Genomic DNA, 18,953 nt, shown 5'->3' with positions numbered 1-18,953 from the left:
ACTTGCAATAGAGTAAGCACTTAATAAATGTTGTTTCCTTCGTTCTTCTTCTCTTCAATATGACTTTATGATATCATTAAGATTTGTTAGGATTACTACTCATGACCAAAATATGATAAATGAAAAGATATATCTTACTCAAGAAAAAGAAATTGAGAGTAGAAGAGCATTGTATTTCAAGAAGATGTGAAGGGATTCATCTATACTCAAAAGATAAAAAAAGACCATTAAGGAAGCTTCCTTGGATAGCCAGAAGTGGTAATAAGAATGTAAAGAAATATCAGATAACTCAGAACAAGTCTTCAACTCCTTCTCTTTCCCTGTAATAGTAGTATGGCTATTCTGGGAACCTCTGCCCCTGAAATTCTCTAAGAATCTGGCCAATAAGTTGTAAACAAAGATGAAGTTCAATGAGAATAAGGAAAAATTCAGTGAGAGGAAGGAAAAAATTAGAGTCTTTTAAAGCTTAATAAGGCAAATGGACAATTCTCCAAGCCAGAAAACAATCCTCTCTTTGTGCCCTACAAACTATATAATGCCTTTCATAATAACCTGGATTGGTTATTTGCATCTACTCAGTTCTATTCAAGTTAATCACTATGGATAAAGCCCTGGGTGCCAGAAATTCAAAGATGGGTATGGCACAAATCACACTTTCACTAAGTTTACAATATAATAGAAAAGAAACAATATAGAGACAAATAATTATGACAAAGGGAATCTATGAAAAATGTAAAGGAGAGATGCAAGGAAAAGAACTGGGAGTAGAGGGGGAAAATCAAAGGAGGTGAGACTTAAGTTGCACCTTGAAGGGAAGAAAGATGTCTGATATACATAGGAGAGGAAGAAGTTTGTGCCCAGAATAAAAGTCCCAGATTCTGAGAACATACAATTTAAAAGATAGACTGCTGAGTACAGAAGGTAAAGGGGGTTCACAGCTGCTTGTAATTGTTAGTTATTCCCCAGATTGTAAAAAATCATCAAAACAGACTCGATGCTGAGTTTAGCATGGAAGCAAGACTTGGCCTCTGCACATATTTGTGATAGAATATAAAGCAGTTGTGAAATGAGTGAATTAGAATGTGAGCAGTGTTTGTGATAAAATGCAGAGCAGAGGTTGAGTGATTTAGTCAGTGCAATTTTCTGGAAGTAGAGTGTTTGTTATAAATCAGTGTGTCTGAGTGATGGAGAATGACTGGACAGCAAATGTGTAGCCAGTATGTAATCCTATGGTTTGAGAGCAGTGGATTAAGAGTCTTGCACTTGAATTACTAGAGAATGGAAAGACTGGGGGCTGATGCTGGGAGAGTCTGATGCTTTCCCTTAATGTTCTGACTCTTGAGAACATAGGCAACTCTAAGTTCTAGTATCTTCTGATGTGATCTATGATGTGATCACTAAATGATGGCAGGCACAAAAAGTAGGGGTTCCGTCATGTGAAGAATTCATGATGGCCATTCTCGTTGGCAAAAGGTAGATTTATTTAGGGGAATAGGTTACAGACAAAATGAAGGGATACAATAGACACTGGGAATGGTAAGTATGAAATAGAGTGGAAGAGTATATAAAAGACCAATTCCTCAGTGGAATTCACAATTACCTAGTAGAAAGAGAGCACTCCAGGAAGTTGGGGCATGCCCTTAGCTGGAAATCCTGAAAGGGACTTAGCACCCTAAAAAAGTTAGTTAACTGTAAGGAGAAGAAGGGGAGTTGAGAAACAAAGTGGAGTTAAGGGAGATACTATGTGGCATGAGGGAAAGGGAAGGGGAAAAACATCCCGAGGTAGAGTGCCATGACTGGCTGATCCAAAAGAAGGTAGCAGCAAAGGCATGGGCTATAACTTGTTTTATTGGGAAAATTTAGCCTCAGGTTCTTGACATAATTTAGATTTCTGACTAAATTATCTTTAGAGGATAGGACTAAGAAACAAAATTGATCTCCATTATCAGAGCCTTCCTCCTGCTTGCATCAAGGATTAATTTTTATCAATTCCTCTGTTAACCACATTGAAAACCTCATCACTCCCATATAACATCAACCTTTAAGAAATAATGAGTAAATCATAAAGAAGGGGAAAAGATCCACATGTGCAAAAACGTTTGTTGCAGCTCTTTTTGTCATGGCAAAGAATTGGAAAATGAGTAGATGCCCATCAATTGAGGATTGGCTAAGTTATGGTATATGAAAATAATGGAAATTTATTGTCCTATATAAAATGATAAACAAGCTGATTTTAGAAAGGCCTGGAAAGATTTACATGAACTGATGCTGAGTGAAACCAGCAGAACCAGGAATACATGGTAACAGCAAGATTGTATGATGATCAGTTATGAAAGACTTGGTTCTTCTCAATGGTTCAGTGATCTAAGGCGATCCCAATAAACTTTGGATAGAAAACACCATCTGCATGCAGATGGAAAACTATGGATACTGAATGTAAATCAACACATGCAATGTTGACTTTCTCCCCCTTTTTTTGTATTTTTTCTCTCATGGTTTTTCCCTTTTATTCTGAACTTTCTCTCCCAATATGATTCATAAGGAAATGTGTCTTTAAAAATGAATATACATGTACAACCAGAAATACACACACATACACACACACACACGTGTGTGTGTGTGTGTATGTGTGTGTGTGTGTGTGTGTGTGTATAAAAATAAAAAGAAAGAAATGAGGGGAGAGCCATGGCTCTGGACAGAAGCTGAGAGATCTCAGCCCTAAAGAGGATAAGTGACCTATCCAATATCACACTCAAAATTCTACAATTTTCTCCACCACATCACGTTGTCATCCCTTCTCTACACTAGAAAAGAAAATTCTTGTGAGATGTCAATAGATCCAACATCTAGAAATAAAGTTGTTTGTGTAGCATACCATGGCAGAGGGACAACATGGACAATAGGTTAATGTGGACCATCATCATCTTGTTTCTGACTTATTTCTACCATTAAAAGAAAGGACCATGAAATCAAAACTCTAGAACAGGAAGACATCTTAGAGATCATTCCATTCAACCCTTCTCATTTTACAAATGAAGAAACCGAGGCAGAAAGAAAGTAAGTGTCTCATCCAAGGACACACAGCTAGAAAGTATCTAGGGTAATATTCTTATGTAGATCTTTCTAGGCTTCCAGGTCCAGCACTTTCTTTCTTAGATCTACATACTCAAATTTGGGCTGAGGGATAGTAGGAGCTCCCATTTGAAAATCATAACCCAGTATCTCTCTTACTTCTCATGTGATTCTCCTAATGGAGACACCATGTACTAGAAAAGGAGGGCTTTTCTATTTTGAGTTTCTTTTGAGGCTAGGAATTTCTAACAGGATAGATGAATCTCACCTAGCTTTAGCAGGGAAGCCACAATTCATGCAGTCAGCTTTTGCAATAGATAAGAAAAGGAGAGTTATACATAGTCTGATGTACATTCCAGATTACACAAGAAGACAGTTCAAAGAATCAGAACTAAGAGAGCCAATATCACATAGCCTGGAATTCTGAAAAGGGAAATTAGCTAATGAAGTACAGGAATGGCAAACGGAAAAACAAATTAAAAGACAAGGAAATGGGCCATTAGAGACAGGCACTCTGACAATAACAAAAAGTCATTAGGAAAAATTTAAAATATGCTCATTATATTTTGTCTAAGAAAGCAGGGTTGTGTAAAGTATATCTTTAAAAAATTTCTATCCAAAGTCAGGAAAATAAAAAGTTGGGTGCATAAAGAAATAAACAAGTTGTCTAATAACTTCATCTTTGCAGAGCACTTCCTTCACTCCTTGATAATTTTGGATAAATGAGATGTCCTTGTGTTGGTAGGGATCCACCCAAGACTGCTTTCCCAAGCTCTGTCTCTGACAAAAATATTCTTCATTATTGACACAAAACTGCTTCAAAAAATATTTCACTTTTCCAGCAAGCAAGATTATCTTGTGTCCTCCCAATGGCCTTTATTTGATAGGATGATTACATCATGGTTCTGGACATATTGGTTTTTAGCAATCGTACATAACATTTTTATTCATACAACTTAGAAGAAAAATACCTACAGAGTTTGGAGGAAGAGAGATTGGACAAAACTAGTGACTTCATTGGTATAAGGAAGTCCCCATGAAGAAACTCCTTTTATTGATGCAAATGGATATTTGCGTTACAATTTATAGTTTCATAAGAGTCCTAGAACATTTAAAGGTTAAATGATTTGCTCACACTCATAGTCACTTATAGGGTGTCCCAAAAGACTTATAGATTATTGTACTGAGACTCTAGATGTCAGAGTTATAGCTAAAACTTGGAACTTCCTGACTCTAAGACAGCCTCTCTAACCACTGTAACACATTACCTCTCAAACAATATTATAGCTACTTCCAACTTGGTACAAATAATGAATTTCCCTTACAATGGTCCCATTTTTAAATTTTTACTATTCAAAGTTATAATTATTTCAAATACATTAAGTATTTCCCAATGAAAATGTGCAATAAGAATTTGAAAAATACAACCACTTCAGGATTCATTATCTGCACTAGTTGGGACATAGTTGTGTCTCAATAGAAAACATTAGAGTTGACCCTCACAGGAATCAAAAAGAAGTGTATTGGAATAATAGTAGACCTAAATCTAGTTAGTCATCCTTATACTAGTATGTAGAGTATTAGTTTGGGATTTATGAAGACCTGAATTCAACTTATTTAATAAGTGTCTGTTTGACATTGGACAAATTATATACCTCAGTTTTTTTTTTTTACTTATCAAATGGACATAATAGTAACAGTACTTTTCCAAGATTATTGTGAGGATTAAGTGAGATAATATTTCTAAAGTGCTTTGCTAGCCTTAAAACACTATAGAAATACCAGCTATTAAGTCAGAAAACCTAGATTCTAATCCTGATTTCTGTCATGTACAGAAAATTTTAGCTCCCTACCTATGAAATGAAATAATTCAACTAAGTTATCTCTCATTGATCTGTTTCTACTCCAAAACTGATTCTGTCAGCTTGTTTTTCACTTTCATCATGCTCTTCTCAATCATATTCACTAATTTCTCTTACTCCTACAGATTCAACCCCTTTATCAATGATTAGCTGTGCTAAAACTTTTTAAACTAAAATAGAGACAAGACATGATTTAATGAAGTTTCAAATTAAAAGGAAATGTACCCTTGGAGAGTGTTGTTTTCTAGTTTGAAAATGTCAACGATTTCCTACCTCACAGTCTCATATTTAATTAACCAGCTTCATCCTCAAAATCCAACTGGTTTACTTACAATATTTCCCCTGGAAAGTAAAAGTCTTACCTATATATTGTCCCCGAGGGATCACTGGGTAGCCAACTCTGAAAAGCAAAGGAAAAAAAAAGAGAGAATTATGTATCAAATATATTACTTGGTTCTTCCCATTGTAAATGATTTAATCATATTGTCAATGGAACTTATTTATATTGCCTTGGGCCTCAATTTCATCAGCTTAAAGAGCTCTCGTTCTATGAACAAGTGGTAAGGATTAGGTTCAACTAAGTAAATTGCCCCACCCCATTTAATGTACATGTGATATAATAATAAGGTAAAAAATATACCTCAATCAATGACTTCAGAATAAGTATAGAAATCCCTTGATCAACTGAAGCAAATGTATCAAATATGCAGCTTCAGGTCTCTAAAACACTTGAGTATGACCCAAACCAGATTAAAATGTAACTGGGAAATATTTAACAAAATAAATTAAAATATAATAGAAGAAAGATAAAAATAATGTGTTTTTCTAAGTCAACATGCAGTCCACAGGGATCTTTACCTATGGTTTGGTGGCCTCTATTTCTATTTGTATGACACCATTGAACTGGAGAGAGTTGCCTAGGAAAAATATTTAGATTGGCCAAGAAAATTGGGTCATACCATTAAATTTCTCTATAATAGGACTTCTTAAACTTTTTCTACTCATGACCCCTTTCTCCCAAGAAACTTTTATGTGATCCCAGGTATACAGGTAAATAAAATAGGAATATACATCAGACATTTTCTGATAATAAATCATAAATAAATTTACTTTAAAACAATTCTTTAGTATGCATATAGTTTTATCATTTATTAAAGACAAAAACGAATTTGCATGCTAATAAGATGGATGTACTTGTTATTTTAAATAAAGAATTAAATTTTGGCATACTATTGATATCTTTTCCTATTAACAAATTTTTCACAACCCTCACATTCAGTTATGCAATTCCATATGGAGTGGCAACCCTTAGTTTAAGGAGCTTTGATCTATAAAATAGAAAGTCACTTCAGACCTAAGAATCTGAGAGTAAGTATGAACTGGGCGAGCATATTCCAACAAACCCCTGAAAAGGAACTCCTTGTGTGGGGAGGAGAGTGCATCAGCTTTCATCTTTGTCTACATCTGCTTCTTTCACTCCCTTTGCCTGGAGAAGACCTTGTGAATTTCAAAGGTCCAGAAAATTTCCCAACTTCCCATCAGCATTGTAGCTTCATCCCTTCAAATAGAAGAAACTGGCAAGGGGGTATCCATTAGTAACAGACTAAATGACAAATCCATGGCCCCACAAGAAGTCCAGTAGAGATACTATGCCAAGTCTAGGGGGAACCCGAACAAGAGAAAAAATTATTTCTAGCACCCAGGAGTGTGAGGTACTCTTGTTAATTATTTCTTTGTCACATGTGATTTTTAAGCTTCAGCTCACTTCCCTCTTTGACTCTATACATAGTCACAAAGGGTGTCAGACACCTCTGAGGAATATTTTATAGTAATTGCTTATTATTTAAGTACCCCTTTCTAAAAGTACTTATGTCTGGCTAACCAATCAATAATCAATCCATAACTATTGGAAGAAGCACATAAATGGGGACACATGAGTCAGATAGCATTAAAAAGCTAGCCCTAACCCTTCAAGGCTATCCCTAGGACCCCAAGAGGAGGTTTAACAAGCCTAACTAAGATTTCTACTCATTCATGTGAATGAAGATAAAGACCCTCAGAGTTTGAGCTACAACATCTGGCTCTAACTAGAGCTAAAAGGTTGTAATACACACTTTTCCTTTCCCTCAGTCTCAAACCATCACGTACTTTATTAGTAAAGCATCTACTTCAAAGGGGTGTTTTGAAGATACAATAGAGCATATACAAAAAGCATTTCTAAAACCTTAAAGCACTATATAAATGTCAATTATTAATAGTCTCTTGTGATTATGACTCTAATTATATTATTATTACTACACTTCAGTCAATAACTGTCTCTTACCCTATTCAACAATAGGCATTTACATATCTGGCTGGTATTTTATAATCCTTGGAGTAATAATTTGCTAGGGATAAGTGTTAAGCTCCATCAACTTGGTTATTCTAATCATGTGCTGTTAAAGAAATCACAAGACCATTCTGACTGGATTCACTACAAATATTTGCTGTCTACTCTCAAGTTAGCCTTCACTGCTGGAAGGCAAACACTCTATTCCTCCCTAATTAATTTGATATACCACAGCAACTGTTCTAAACCTTGTCTCTTCAAAACCCAAGCCTCCTTCTTAACTGAAAAAAAAAAAAATTGAGATCCTTTCTCATAAACTCCTTGTCCTTCTCTCCCTCTCTCATCTACTCATTGATGGCAGGGACTGTTTTTGCTTTTCTTGGCATCCCTAGCACTTAGCATAGTGTCTTGCACATAATTAATGCTGGTTAATTAACCAACATGTCTAGACTCATTTTAGAAGCCCAGCCAGGTGAAGGGACTTCTCAAAGACACAAAAGCACTAAAAGACAGGACTGGAATCCACGTTTTCTGATTAGTACCTTGTATGTAAAGTCAGAAAGACCCAGAAAAGTCATATAACTTAGCTCTGCCCCAATTACTTGAGCTATGAAATGGAAGGCAGTGGTGACTGCTTGGTGATTGCTAAGATCTTTTACAATTATCAGTCTATGACCACATGATCCTGTGGTAGAATATTAAGTGCAATTTTCATTATATCATGGTTTAACATAATGGTCTATATCTACTTACTTTGGTAAACCTGTTTTTAAAAAGAACAAAAGGTAAGGACCAACGTAAGATGTCAGCATGATTGGAAAAATTTAATGAAGTCAGGTTTTCATACTTTTTACTATTAAACAAGAAAGAGTAATGTCAAGAATTAAAAAACAAAACAAAGCAAAAATCAACTCAGAATGAAAACCATATAGGATTTTAAATGAGTTCATAATTTAGAGCTACTGCATCAACATTTATAATGCTTAAAAAAAAAAAAGAATCAATGGAAGTGATTCAAGAAAATAGGCAAAATATCTCATTCTATTTCCAGGTAGATAAAAGATACATTCAAAGAAATTAAGCAAGAGCTGACAATACTAAGAAAATTACAGGGACAAATAAAAGAAGGACTTAAAAAGGGGAATAGATGTGAAAATGAAGAATTAGAGAAACTATTGAAGGAAATGTCCAATATGGAAAATCTAATTACAACCACCTACTCACCTCCCTCCAACTGATATACATCAAGACAAGTAAATGATTTAGCACAATGAAACACTGGCATGTGGGCGCACACACACACAATCATTGAATTATGCAAACTATTAGAAAATATACAGATCTGGAGGACACACTAGAATACAGATTGATGTCCCAGAAAAAATTAGTAGTTATTACATTTCAAAATATTCTCAAAAGTTTCAAGACTTGACAAAAAACAATTATCCAAATACAGAGAGAAATAGTTCCTAGAATGACCTACTAGTAGGAACCTAAGATTATATATATTATAGTTAAACTCCAAATTTAGAAAGCTAAGGAAGTCATGAGACAAGCTGCTACAAAAAGTGAAAAAAATCATTTACCAGGGAAACATAATTAAGATCACAGCTGAATTTTCCAGCAGGACAAAGGAGGAAGTAGAAATTAGAATATACCATTTTCAGAATTAAAAATTCTAGGTTAATGGCCCATGCTTATGTTTCAAGCAAAATCCAATGTGCTTTATGAAGACAAGAGACAGCTATTTGAAAAGCAAATAAACTTTGAAATGTTTACACATATCCCCTTCAAGAAAGTTATTGAATGGTAAAGATCAGTATTTAAAATCAAGATAAAATAGATGCAAACATAACACCAGGAGTTTCTGAACAATGCATTTGCTAAATCACGAAGGTTTCAGAGGAGTATTTTCAAAAAACCAAAAGATAAAAAGAACTAGAGGTCAGCATAACTCCAAAGCAAACTTCCTAACTTTGACAAAGGGAAAATTCAAATAATTTATATGGTTATTAATAGAATGGTTCTATTAAGTTTGGATTAATAATAGAAAAATATAAAAGAATATATTCCTTTCTAAGAGAATGACTAAAGAGAAGATAAACCTAACCGTTATAATCACTAAGTGTAAATAGGATAAATTCTCCTAATAAACCTCAAAAGAATTATCAGATGGATTTAAAAACATATTCCAATAGTACACTGCTGACAATAAACATATCTAATTCAGAAATATCTAAATTGATTTGAAATCCAAGACTGGACTAAAATTAACCATGTTACTATCAAATCAGGAAATATAAGCATAGCACTAATGACATCAGACAGTATTAAATTCAAACCAGAAATTATGAGAACCAAAGAAAATTATATTATGCTAAAAGGTTTATTCAAAATGAAAGAATATCATTCAAATATATGTGCACACATACTAATTCTGCAGCAAAATTCATAAAGAAAAATCTCATAGTTTTGTGAGATGAAGTATATTGAAAATAATATCTAGAAATTTTAACACCTCCTTCTCAGTATATGATAAATCCAACAAAAGTTTAAACAGGAAAAGACAGTGCTAAATGGAATAATAATTTTTAAAAAACCACTTAGACCTTATGGATATGTGAATAGAACTTAAACTAAATGAGGTTGGGACCTTCTTTTTCAGCATCTATAGAGTCTAAAAACATAGTGGGCCACAATGAGATAGGGAAGATAAAGATATATGAAAGCAGAGATCCTATGTTTTCAGAATTTAAAATTCAATAAAATGTACAATAGCTATTTTGAAATAAATAAAGGTGCAACACATACCTCTCCCCAAGGAAATGTTTAAAAAGACAATTAGAGTGCAAAAGGTGGTTTTAAAAATAATAACAGATGCACATCAAAAATAATTACAATATTGATCCTGAATAGACATATCTTTGGGATGGAGCCAAATCTTGTATTAAGAGGTAGGGTTATGATAATAAATTCTTATATTAATGAGAAAGAAAAAAAATGAATTGAGGTTGCACCAAAAAAAAAGGTAAAAAAAAAAAAAAAAAAAAAAAAAAGAAAGAAAGAAAGAAAGAAACAAATCAACAGAAAGCTGAAAAAAAAAGTCAACAAAATCAGGGTAGAGACCAATTCAATTAAAAATTAGAAAATAATTTAAAAGATAATTTATCTAATTAAATGAGAGAGAGAGAAGGAGAGGAAGGGAGAGAAGAAGAGAGAGAGGAAAATGCGGAGAAAAAGAGAAGAAAAGAGAGAGAGGAAGAAAGAGAGAGGAAGGAAGAGAGAAGAAAAGGGAGAGGGAGATATGAATGAAACTGACAATTAACAAATCCAATAAAGGCAAGCCCAAATCAACAAAACTGGGAATGAGAAAAGAACATGTTCACAACTGGGGAAAAATAAATTAAGGAAGGTATTTGAGATATATACATGATTCTAGATCAATAAATTAAAGAACCCAAAAAAATTAATGACCATCTACAAAATTATATAACATCAATACTAATGAAAACATTTTGAAAAATCCAAATCAACTAGTCTGGAAAGGAGAAATAAGAGAGGCCATGAAAAAAATTGGCTCTTCAGAGGCATAGCCCAGATTGACTCAAAATTGGATCTTAGCAAACTTTTATGGAACAAATAATTTTTATGTTAATCAACTTTTTCTTTTTTTTTTTTCTTTTTTTTTTTTTTGTTTTCATCAATTGTTTCAAAACAGAGAAAGATGGTTGGCTATTTAACTCTTTCCACGAGGCAAACACAGGATCTCTTCCTAAACAAACAATGACAGAGCTAAGAATTATAAACTAAAGCAATAGTATTAACAAGATCAAATATATTAGGCGATCACAATATATCCCCTGCCAAAATACAAATCTATTTCAATCCAGTATGATTTATCAATGAGATGAATGGATGGTTTAATACTAGGGGTAAAAAACAAAGAGCAATGAAATAAATATTATTACAAGAAAATAAAGACTAAATGATTATATCATTAGATGCAAGAAAAACCTTAAGATAAGATAAAATAATTTATTTATTTTTTGCAAAAAGATCCTGTGACTATATTTTAGCATATTCCTATCTATATTCATATGTGAAATCCCACATTAATAGTGTATACAATCAAAAACACTCTAAGTCTTCAATTAAAACAAGTGTTAAACAGAAATGATCCTTCTTGCCACTTGAATTTAACATGGTTTTAGAAATCTTATTGCTAGCAATAAGATAACATATTCACCTGAAATCTTATTGCTAGCGATATAATAACATTAAAATTTTATATGATGGAATGAATCCTGAAAAAGACATAAAAAGCAAATGAGAATTTAGGGAAAACTTGTATGAACTGATGCATAACAACAACGAAAAAATAAACAAACACAAAATAGGAAAACAATGTTTTTGATGGTCATATCAATAATAATAAATATTAATAGCTGCTATTTATAGAGGGTCTTAAGATGTATCACATGAGTATATGCATTATCTCATTTAATCTTCACAACAACCCTCTGAAATAAATGCTATTATTATCTTCATTTTGCAAAGGAGGTAACTGAAATTGAGAGGTTGGCTGATTTGCCCTTCAAGTCAGTAAACTTACCTTTTTGGCAGGCACATTACTAAGTGCTAGAGCTACAAAGAATGGCAAAAACAGCCCCTGATTGCAAGGTACCTACATTCCAATGAAGAGAGATATGAAGCACAGCATATGTACAAGATAAAGATAGAAGGCAATTTGGGAGGATTTAGAACTAACCAAGTGGGAAGACCTGGGAAAGACTTCCCCAAAACATGGGATTTGAACTGAGACTTAAAAGAAAGAAGCCTGGGAAACTAAGAGGCAAAGACAAGAGGAGCAGGGCATTCTAGGCATGAGGGACAGATACTGCAAGGACATGAAATCAGAAAATGGAATGTCATGTTCAAGGAAACAAGCTAGTGTAACTGGATCAGAAATTATATAGAAAGGAGTAAAGCTTTATAAGTTTTGAAATATAGGAAGGGATCAATTTATGGAAAGTTTTAAATGCCAAACATAAGAGTTCATATTCGATCTTAAAGATAATTGGGAGCCACTGGCATTTAGTGAGTTGAGGGAGTATAATGTAGTCAGATTTACACTTAAAAAAAAAAAAAATCTCTTTGAAACTTGGCTGGAAGCCAGATTGGAATAGGAGACATGTGAAAGAGAGATCAGTCAAGCAAGAGGCAATGAAGGTTAGAGCAAGATACAAAGAGGATCATGATAAGAGAAATGTGGATGCAGAAATGACAAGAGTGTGGTACAAGTAGTAACTGGAAGTGAGGAGTTGAGAATGATGCTACAGTTGTGAGCCTAACTGAAAGCACCAGGAAAGTGGGGAGGATCTGGAGTAAAGAAACTGTGCTCTGTGTTGAACATAGACAAAGGGAGTCATCAGCATAGAGCTGTTATCGCTCTAAGGAAGCTGATACAATGTTTTGAGTAGGAGAAACTTGAGAGAGTAGAGGAAACAACCCAAGATAGAAGTCCATGAGACATCCACAGTTAGTGAACATGACTTGGGTGAACAACCAGAAAAGGAGATAGAGAAAGAACAGTTGGAGTGATAAGAAAACCACAAGAGAACAGCATCATGAAAAGTTGATAAAAATGAGCATCAAGGAAAAATCATTCTTAGATTTGGCAATTAAGAGGTAGCTCATTGTGAACTTTGGAGAGCTAATTCATGTCAGAAGTCAAACTGCAGAATATTTAGAAGAGAATAAGAGAGCAATTTGAGGTACTAAGGACAGGCAACTACAGCCATACAACCACTAAATGCATCAGAATTCAAATGCAAATCTTACTGTCTTTAAATCCAAAGAATTTTAAAGGAAAATAGTATTGAAAGATTTCAGAACACCTATCAGTACTGTGCCTAAGACTTCAGGAGACTAAGAGGAAGTATGCTTCCCACAGCTCATTAGAGAAACGGGGGGGGGGGGGGGGGGGGGGGGACAACAGGTGTGAAGTGATGCAAACATTGTTTAAGACATGGTTAACAGCTACCTGGACTCTTGTTAGGTGACAGAGAGATCTAGGGAAATGAAGAGAGAAGTCATTGAAAAGCGATTTTTTTTTTTAAATAGCAGTAAGGGAAAATGTGGGAAAATATCAAAGCAATAAGCATTATTAAGAAATTAAAGTAAATGTTTACTGATATCAATTAGTATTATTAAGTATGTACTCTGTGCCAGGCTCTGTGCTAAATACTGGGATACAAAGAAAGGCAAAAGATAATCCCTGCCCTTGAGAAGCTTACAATGTAATTGGCTAACATGTAAGTATACCTTGAAAACCCAAGGTGCATCAAAATGATTTTAGTAAACTAGCTGAATATAAGACTTACCCACAGATCTGCATTTCTATAAAACCCCTCATCTCCTACCCTGCAGAATCCAAAGAAATTGATAGAAAAAACAATATTTCTTATATTAATGATAAAACTTAACAAGTTATATACAATCATATCAAGGCCCATAAAAGACCCGTACAAATATAACTTCAAAATGATCAAAAGGAGAGGTGCCCCAAGTTCATGGTTTAATTGAACAAATACAGCAAAAACATCAATACTTTCCAAGTTACCAGATTTACTTACAAAATCAATCAAAATGCCAATAAATTATTTTATAGGACTAGGTAAAATAACAATGTGATAGAGAATTACTGGACACCAGATAAATGCTTGGCCAGTGTGTAATCGTGTGGTTGCGGAACACTGGAATAATGGGCTCGCACTTAAATTATGGGAATGTAGAAAGACTGGAGATCAGGGCTGAGGGAGGTTCCATCCATGCAAGTTCATGCCTTATCTACAACTTAAAGTCTAAGAGATTAAGTGATTTGGAGCAGGTCACACAGTCAGTATACACCAGAAGCAATATTCATGGTTTGGTTGAACAAATGTGGTAAAAATATCAATACTTCCCAAGTATTCCCAAGAACAGAGAGGTCTTTCTATCTCTCAGACCAGCTTTCTATCCACCATTTCATTCTGCCTTATATGGTAACAACAACCTATCTCCCCAAAATAGCTGCTCAGGTTGTTTAATAATCAGTGGAAATGCAAATTAGGATGAATTTAATATGTATTCCATCTTGGAAAAAATCAAAACCCAAGGAAATCCAATGTAGACAAGGTTGTGTGAGTCAGTAGGTGCCGCCTTATACTGTTTGTGGAGTGACTTTTATAGACATGTCAGAGAACAATATAGTCATAAAACTTATAATCCTTTTTTTCCCAGCGATTCTATTGTTAGATTAAATGAGGCTATATTTGATACTTTGAAAACCTTAAATGGCTGCATAAGAGTGGGCTGTTGCTTTATTATTGTTACTAAGATTTTATCTCAACATACTATGAAAAGGAAAAAAATTAACTTGACTAAAAAAAATAATAATTTATAGCTGCCTTGTTTGTAACAGGAAAAGTGGAAACAAACTTCCTAAGTATTTTTAAAGTTTCTGAATAAATTGTAACATACTAATATAATAGACTGTTGCAATGGTATAAATAAGTGAATATGTATGTGAGGAATCAGGAGATGATACATAGCAAAATCAGTAGAATGAGAAGAGGGAAAAGAAGAAAGCCAATGATGACAGAATTTCATACAGATCTAGAGCAATCTATACAACAAAAAGTATCTTATTTGCTTGTTGGGGGTGGGAGGAGGAGATTTTACTATGGTGTTCATCTCCTTACCTTTTTAGTGTAGTGGCTGGCACACAGTAGTTAAAAAATAAATGGTTATTCATTGATTGATAATTGTTTTTGTTCTACTCATAAAAGATCCTAAGGATTCAGAAAGAATCAATCTCTTGTTTTTTATATATTTATATGATTGTTTTGTTGGTAGTAATGTTTCTAAATTTGTAAAGACATTTAATTTATAAGCTAATTTGAGTTTCTTAATATAACAACCCTCGAAATTTCGCCATCCAAATCTGTCATGCAAACATTTGTTTCAAAAAGGTGCATTGCAAAATTTTATAGAATTTAATATTGAAAACTATGTTTACATGTACTTGGAAAAAATAAAATACTATTGAGAAAAAAAATAAACATATAGTTAAATAGCTCCATTTGAATCACACAAAAAATCAAAAAACAAACAAATAAAAAAGCACGTTCTCCTGTTTTGAGGCAGATCCTGACATCAGCCAAAAGGTCTTACAATTTGTTGTCATAGACTGCAAACTAAAACTGAGGTCAGCACATCTTACCTTGTCCATTTTTTCTGTTAAGTGCTTTAATGTTCAAATCCCTCATACCTTGTTCTTAAACCAATCCCCTCCAAAAAGTATGTGTTAATAAATATTTTAAGATAATATAGAATTTCAAGGTCTGAAAAAGACAAAGCTATTTCCCCCATACTCTTCTCATTTTTGTAAATGAGCAAATTGAGGTCCAAAGGAAGGGAAAGTGCATACCCACAATCACACAGGTAGCAATGGCAAAACTATATTTCAGACCCAAATCTTCTGGCTTTCAATCTAGGCTTCCTTCTACTGAACCATTCTTCCTCCTTGGGGTATCTATATATTTGTGGAAGAATCTTGAAAACAAAAACAATTTTTTTGCCAAAGAGGGAATCTCTAAATATACTCATTTCAAACAGTAGCTCAGAGATTTTTAGGCTTTCATATGCATTTCAAATGACTTCTTTGAATTCCTATATCTCTGTCCCTAAACCTCTGGTCTTCCATAGTACAAAATAACAGCTACAAATTTAAAAAATGACCTACAAAAGTTGTGGAATTGTGACTATTTGGACAAAGGCATTTATTATGTACTTTCTACAAATCAAACACTCAGCTAAAATAAAGAAAAGTAGGAACACAATCCCTATTCTCAAGGAGTTTGAATTTTAATGGAGAACACAATATGAAAACATAATTGTAATACAAGATATATCCAGTGTACATGGAAGGTAATCTCAAAGGCTGGGGAGTGATAGGGAGAGGAAAGTGAAAGTCCTTTTGCAGCTGATGATGGAATTTAAATGGAGTCTTGAAAGAATCCAGGGAATCCAGGAGATGAACAGGAGAAAAGACAATAAGCTAAGCATTAGGGATGGTTATTGAATATGCACAGATTCAGGGGCTGGAACCAAACATCTTGTGTTTTGTTGTTTTGTTTTGTTTTGTTTTTTCATTTGACAAGTATTCATTTATTTATTTATTTATTTGTTTTTTATTGAAACTTTTTATTTTCAAAATATATGGAAGGACAATTTTTCACATTGACCCTTGCAAAATCTTGTGTTCCAATTTCCCGCTTTTTCCTTCACCCCTTCTCCTAATGGCAAGTAATCCAATATATGTTAAACATGGTAAAAATATATGTAAATCCAATATGTATTTATGCAATTATCTTGTTGCACAAGAAGAATCAGATCAAAAAGGGGGAAAAAATGAGAAAGAAAATAAAATTCAAGCATACATCAACAAAAGAAGTGAAAATGCTACATTGTGATACACACTCAGTTCCTATGTCCTCTCTCTGGGTGTAGATGGTTCTCTTCATCCTAAGATTATTCAAACTGGTCTGAATTGTCTCATTATTGAGTAGAGCCACATCCATCAGAATTGATCATTATATAATCTTGCCATTGCCATGTACAATGAAATCCTGGTTCTGTTCATTTCACTTAGCATCAGGAAGAAACATCTTGTATGAGAATAAATAACAAGGAGGCCAGTCTCTGCACTATGATACTCCATAGGAAAAGTGAAATAAAATACAAGAAGACTGGAAAAGTTGGAAGAGGCTAGGTTGTGAAGGGTTTTAAAAGCCATATTTGATCCTGAAGGTAATAGAGAGCCACTAGATTTTATTGCATAGGGCAGTGACAAGGTCATACCTATACTTTAGGAAAGTCCCATTGACAGCTGAGTGGAGGATAGACTCAACAATGCAGAAAATTGAGGAAAGGATACCAGCCGTTCAATCGTTAGGGGTGAGGCATACCAGGGTGGCGGCTGTGTGAATGAAGAGTATATCTGTTTGCATGTTGTCTTCTCAAATAAATTCTAAGTTTCTTAAGAGATTGTCTTTTGTCATTTTTGGTATCCCCAGCACTTAGCATAATAGAAAATGTTTATTGGTTGATTGATCACGTGAAGGCCAAAAAAGAGAGAGAGAGAGAGAGAGAGAGAGAGAGAGAGAGAGAGAGAGAGAGAGAGATTTGGTTACAAATTGGATATATCAGGTGAGTGCTAGTGAAGATTTAAAATGGCACCAAATTCAAGAAGCATTTACTATGAATAAGTCATTGCACTATATGGGAAAGGTGATGTAAAAAACCAGCCTCTCCCCTGAAGAAAAGTATATTCCATACTACAGCTAAACAGATGAAGAAGTGTAATGTGGGGGTTAGGAAAGACTTTTTGTAGGAGGTGGTTCCTGAGTAAAATCTTCAACAAAGCTGAGGATTTAAGAAGGCAGAGCCGGAAGGGGAAATGCATTCCAAGCATGGGGGACAGATTGTTCAAAGGCACAGGGCACAAAGATGGAACACCAAATCTGGTGATATGTGGTAATTCCAGAATGATCTGCTAGGAGCCAGACTGGAGAGGGCTTTCTATGCCAAGCTGAGGAGTCGGTATTTTGTCCTAAAAGCAATTAGGGAACCAATAATGATTCCAAGCAATGCAGTGACATGGTCAGACGTAAGCCCTAGAAAAATGATGTTGACAGCTGGTGGAGGATAGATTGAAGGGGGAATAAAGACTACTCAGGAATCTGAATGGTGATGAAGGTAGTGATCATGTGGGTGGGGAGAAAGGACATTTTTAAGAGTTGTTGAAGTAGAATCAACAAGATTTTGTAACTCATTAAGTGGGGGTGGAGTGGTTAGGGAGAAAGAAGAATCCATGATGACTCCAAGATTGAGTCATCATCAATTACCAAAATGTCAGAACTTTACAATTATTTTTTGAAGTACGCATCTAAAAAAAGATCTGTATTCCTGGCAGTGCTGTCCTTAAGTTTTGTATTTGTCCCCATTTAAACCTCTTCCAGTGAGAAAAGAGAATAGGGGAAAAAAGAAAACTAACCCCCTGACTTTAACCTAAAAAAGTTAAAGCATAAAGTTTGGTGCCTGAACAAAGGAGCATCAGAAAAGCAGGCAGCACTTGGGAAGACTCCCATGAACTCATAAAGGATAAACTGAGCAGAGTCAGGAGAATAATTTATGCACTAATTACAATAATGTAAAGAGAAGCAACATGACATTGTTTATAAGCCATTTTCCCTTAAAACTTGGAAGACTTCATGGCTTGTCACTGACATATCCTGGCTATGTGACTCTGGGTAAAGCATTCAATTCTCTGCTCTTTAAGCAATTCTCTCTCTAAGACCAGAAGATATAGGAAGCATCTTCAATCTGTGAATTTATTTTATCAATAAAATCATGTCTACTCCTACTCCCACCTAAAATAAGGTAAAAGAAATCAAGTTTGAAAATTAAAGAACTGTTCATTGCAATTAACAATGATCAAGTGCAGAGCATTGTTCATCCTGTTCAGCCTCTTGATGGAGCAATGGTGGACTAAGGGGACACAATGAAATATACCTTCTCAGACACAGCTAATATGCTCATTTGCTTTACTTCACAGTACTTTTTTGTTACAAGGAAGAGTAGATTAA

General features: G+C 34.3%; 1 protein-coding gene across 4 annotated transcripts in view; it reads right to left on the bottom strand.

The window, feature by feature from the left end:
* Window positions 1-18,953, bottom strand: part of PTPN20 (protein tyrosine phosphatase non-receptor type 20) — a 159,612-nt gene that overhangs the window by 89,703 nt on the left and 50,956 nt on the right. For all 4 annotated transcript variants that reach the window (XM_051981907.1, XM_051981906.1, XM_051981908.1 and 1 more), the window contains one exon: window positions 5,297-5,334. In XM_051981907.1, coding sequence (XP_051837867.1) covers window positions 5,297-5,334 — 38 coding nt within the window. The remainder of the gene's footprint in view (window positions 1-5,296; window positions 5,335-18,953) is intronic.

Source organism: Antechinus flavipes, chromosome 2, assembly GCF_016432865.1.
Source record: "Antechinus flavipes isolate AdamAnt ecotype Samford, QLD, Australia chromosome 2, AdamAnt_v2, whole genome shotgun sequence".
NCBI classification, from domain to species: Eukaryota; Metazoa; Chordata; class Mammalia; order Dasyuromorphia; family Dasyuridae; genus Antechinus; species Antechinus flavipes.
The sequence above is the reverse complement of the archived record's forward strand: the minus strand, read 5'-3'. Positions and strand labels throughout refer to the sequence as shown.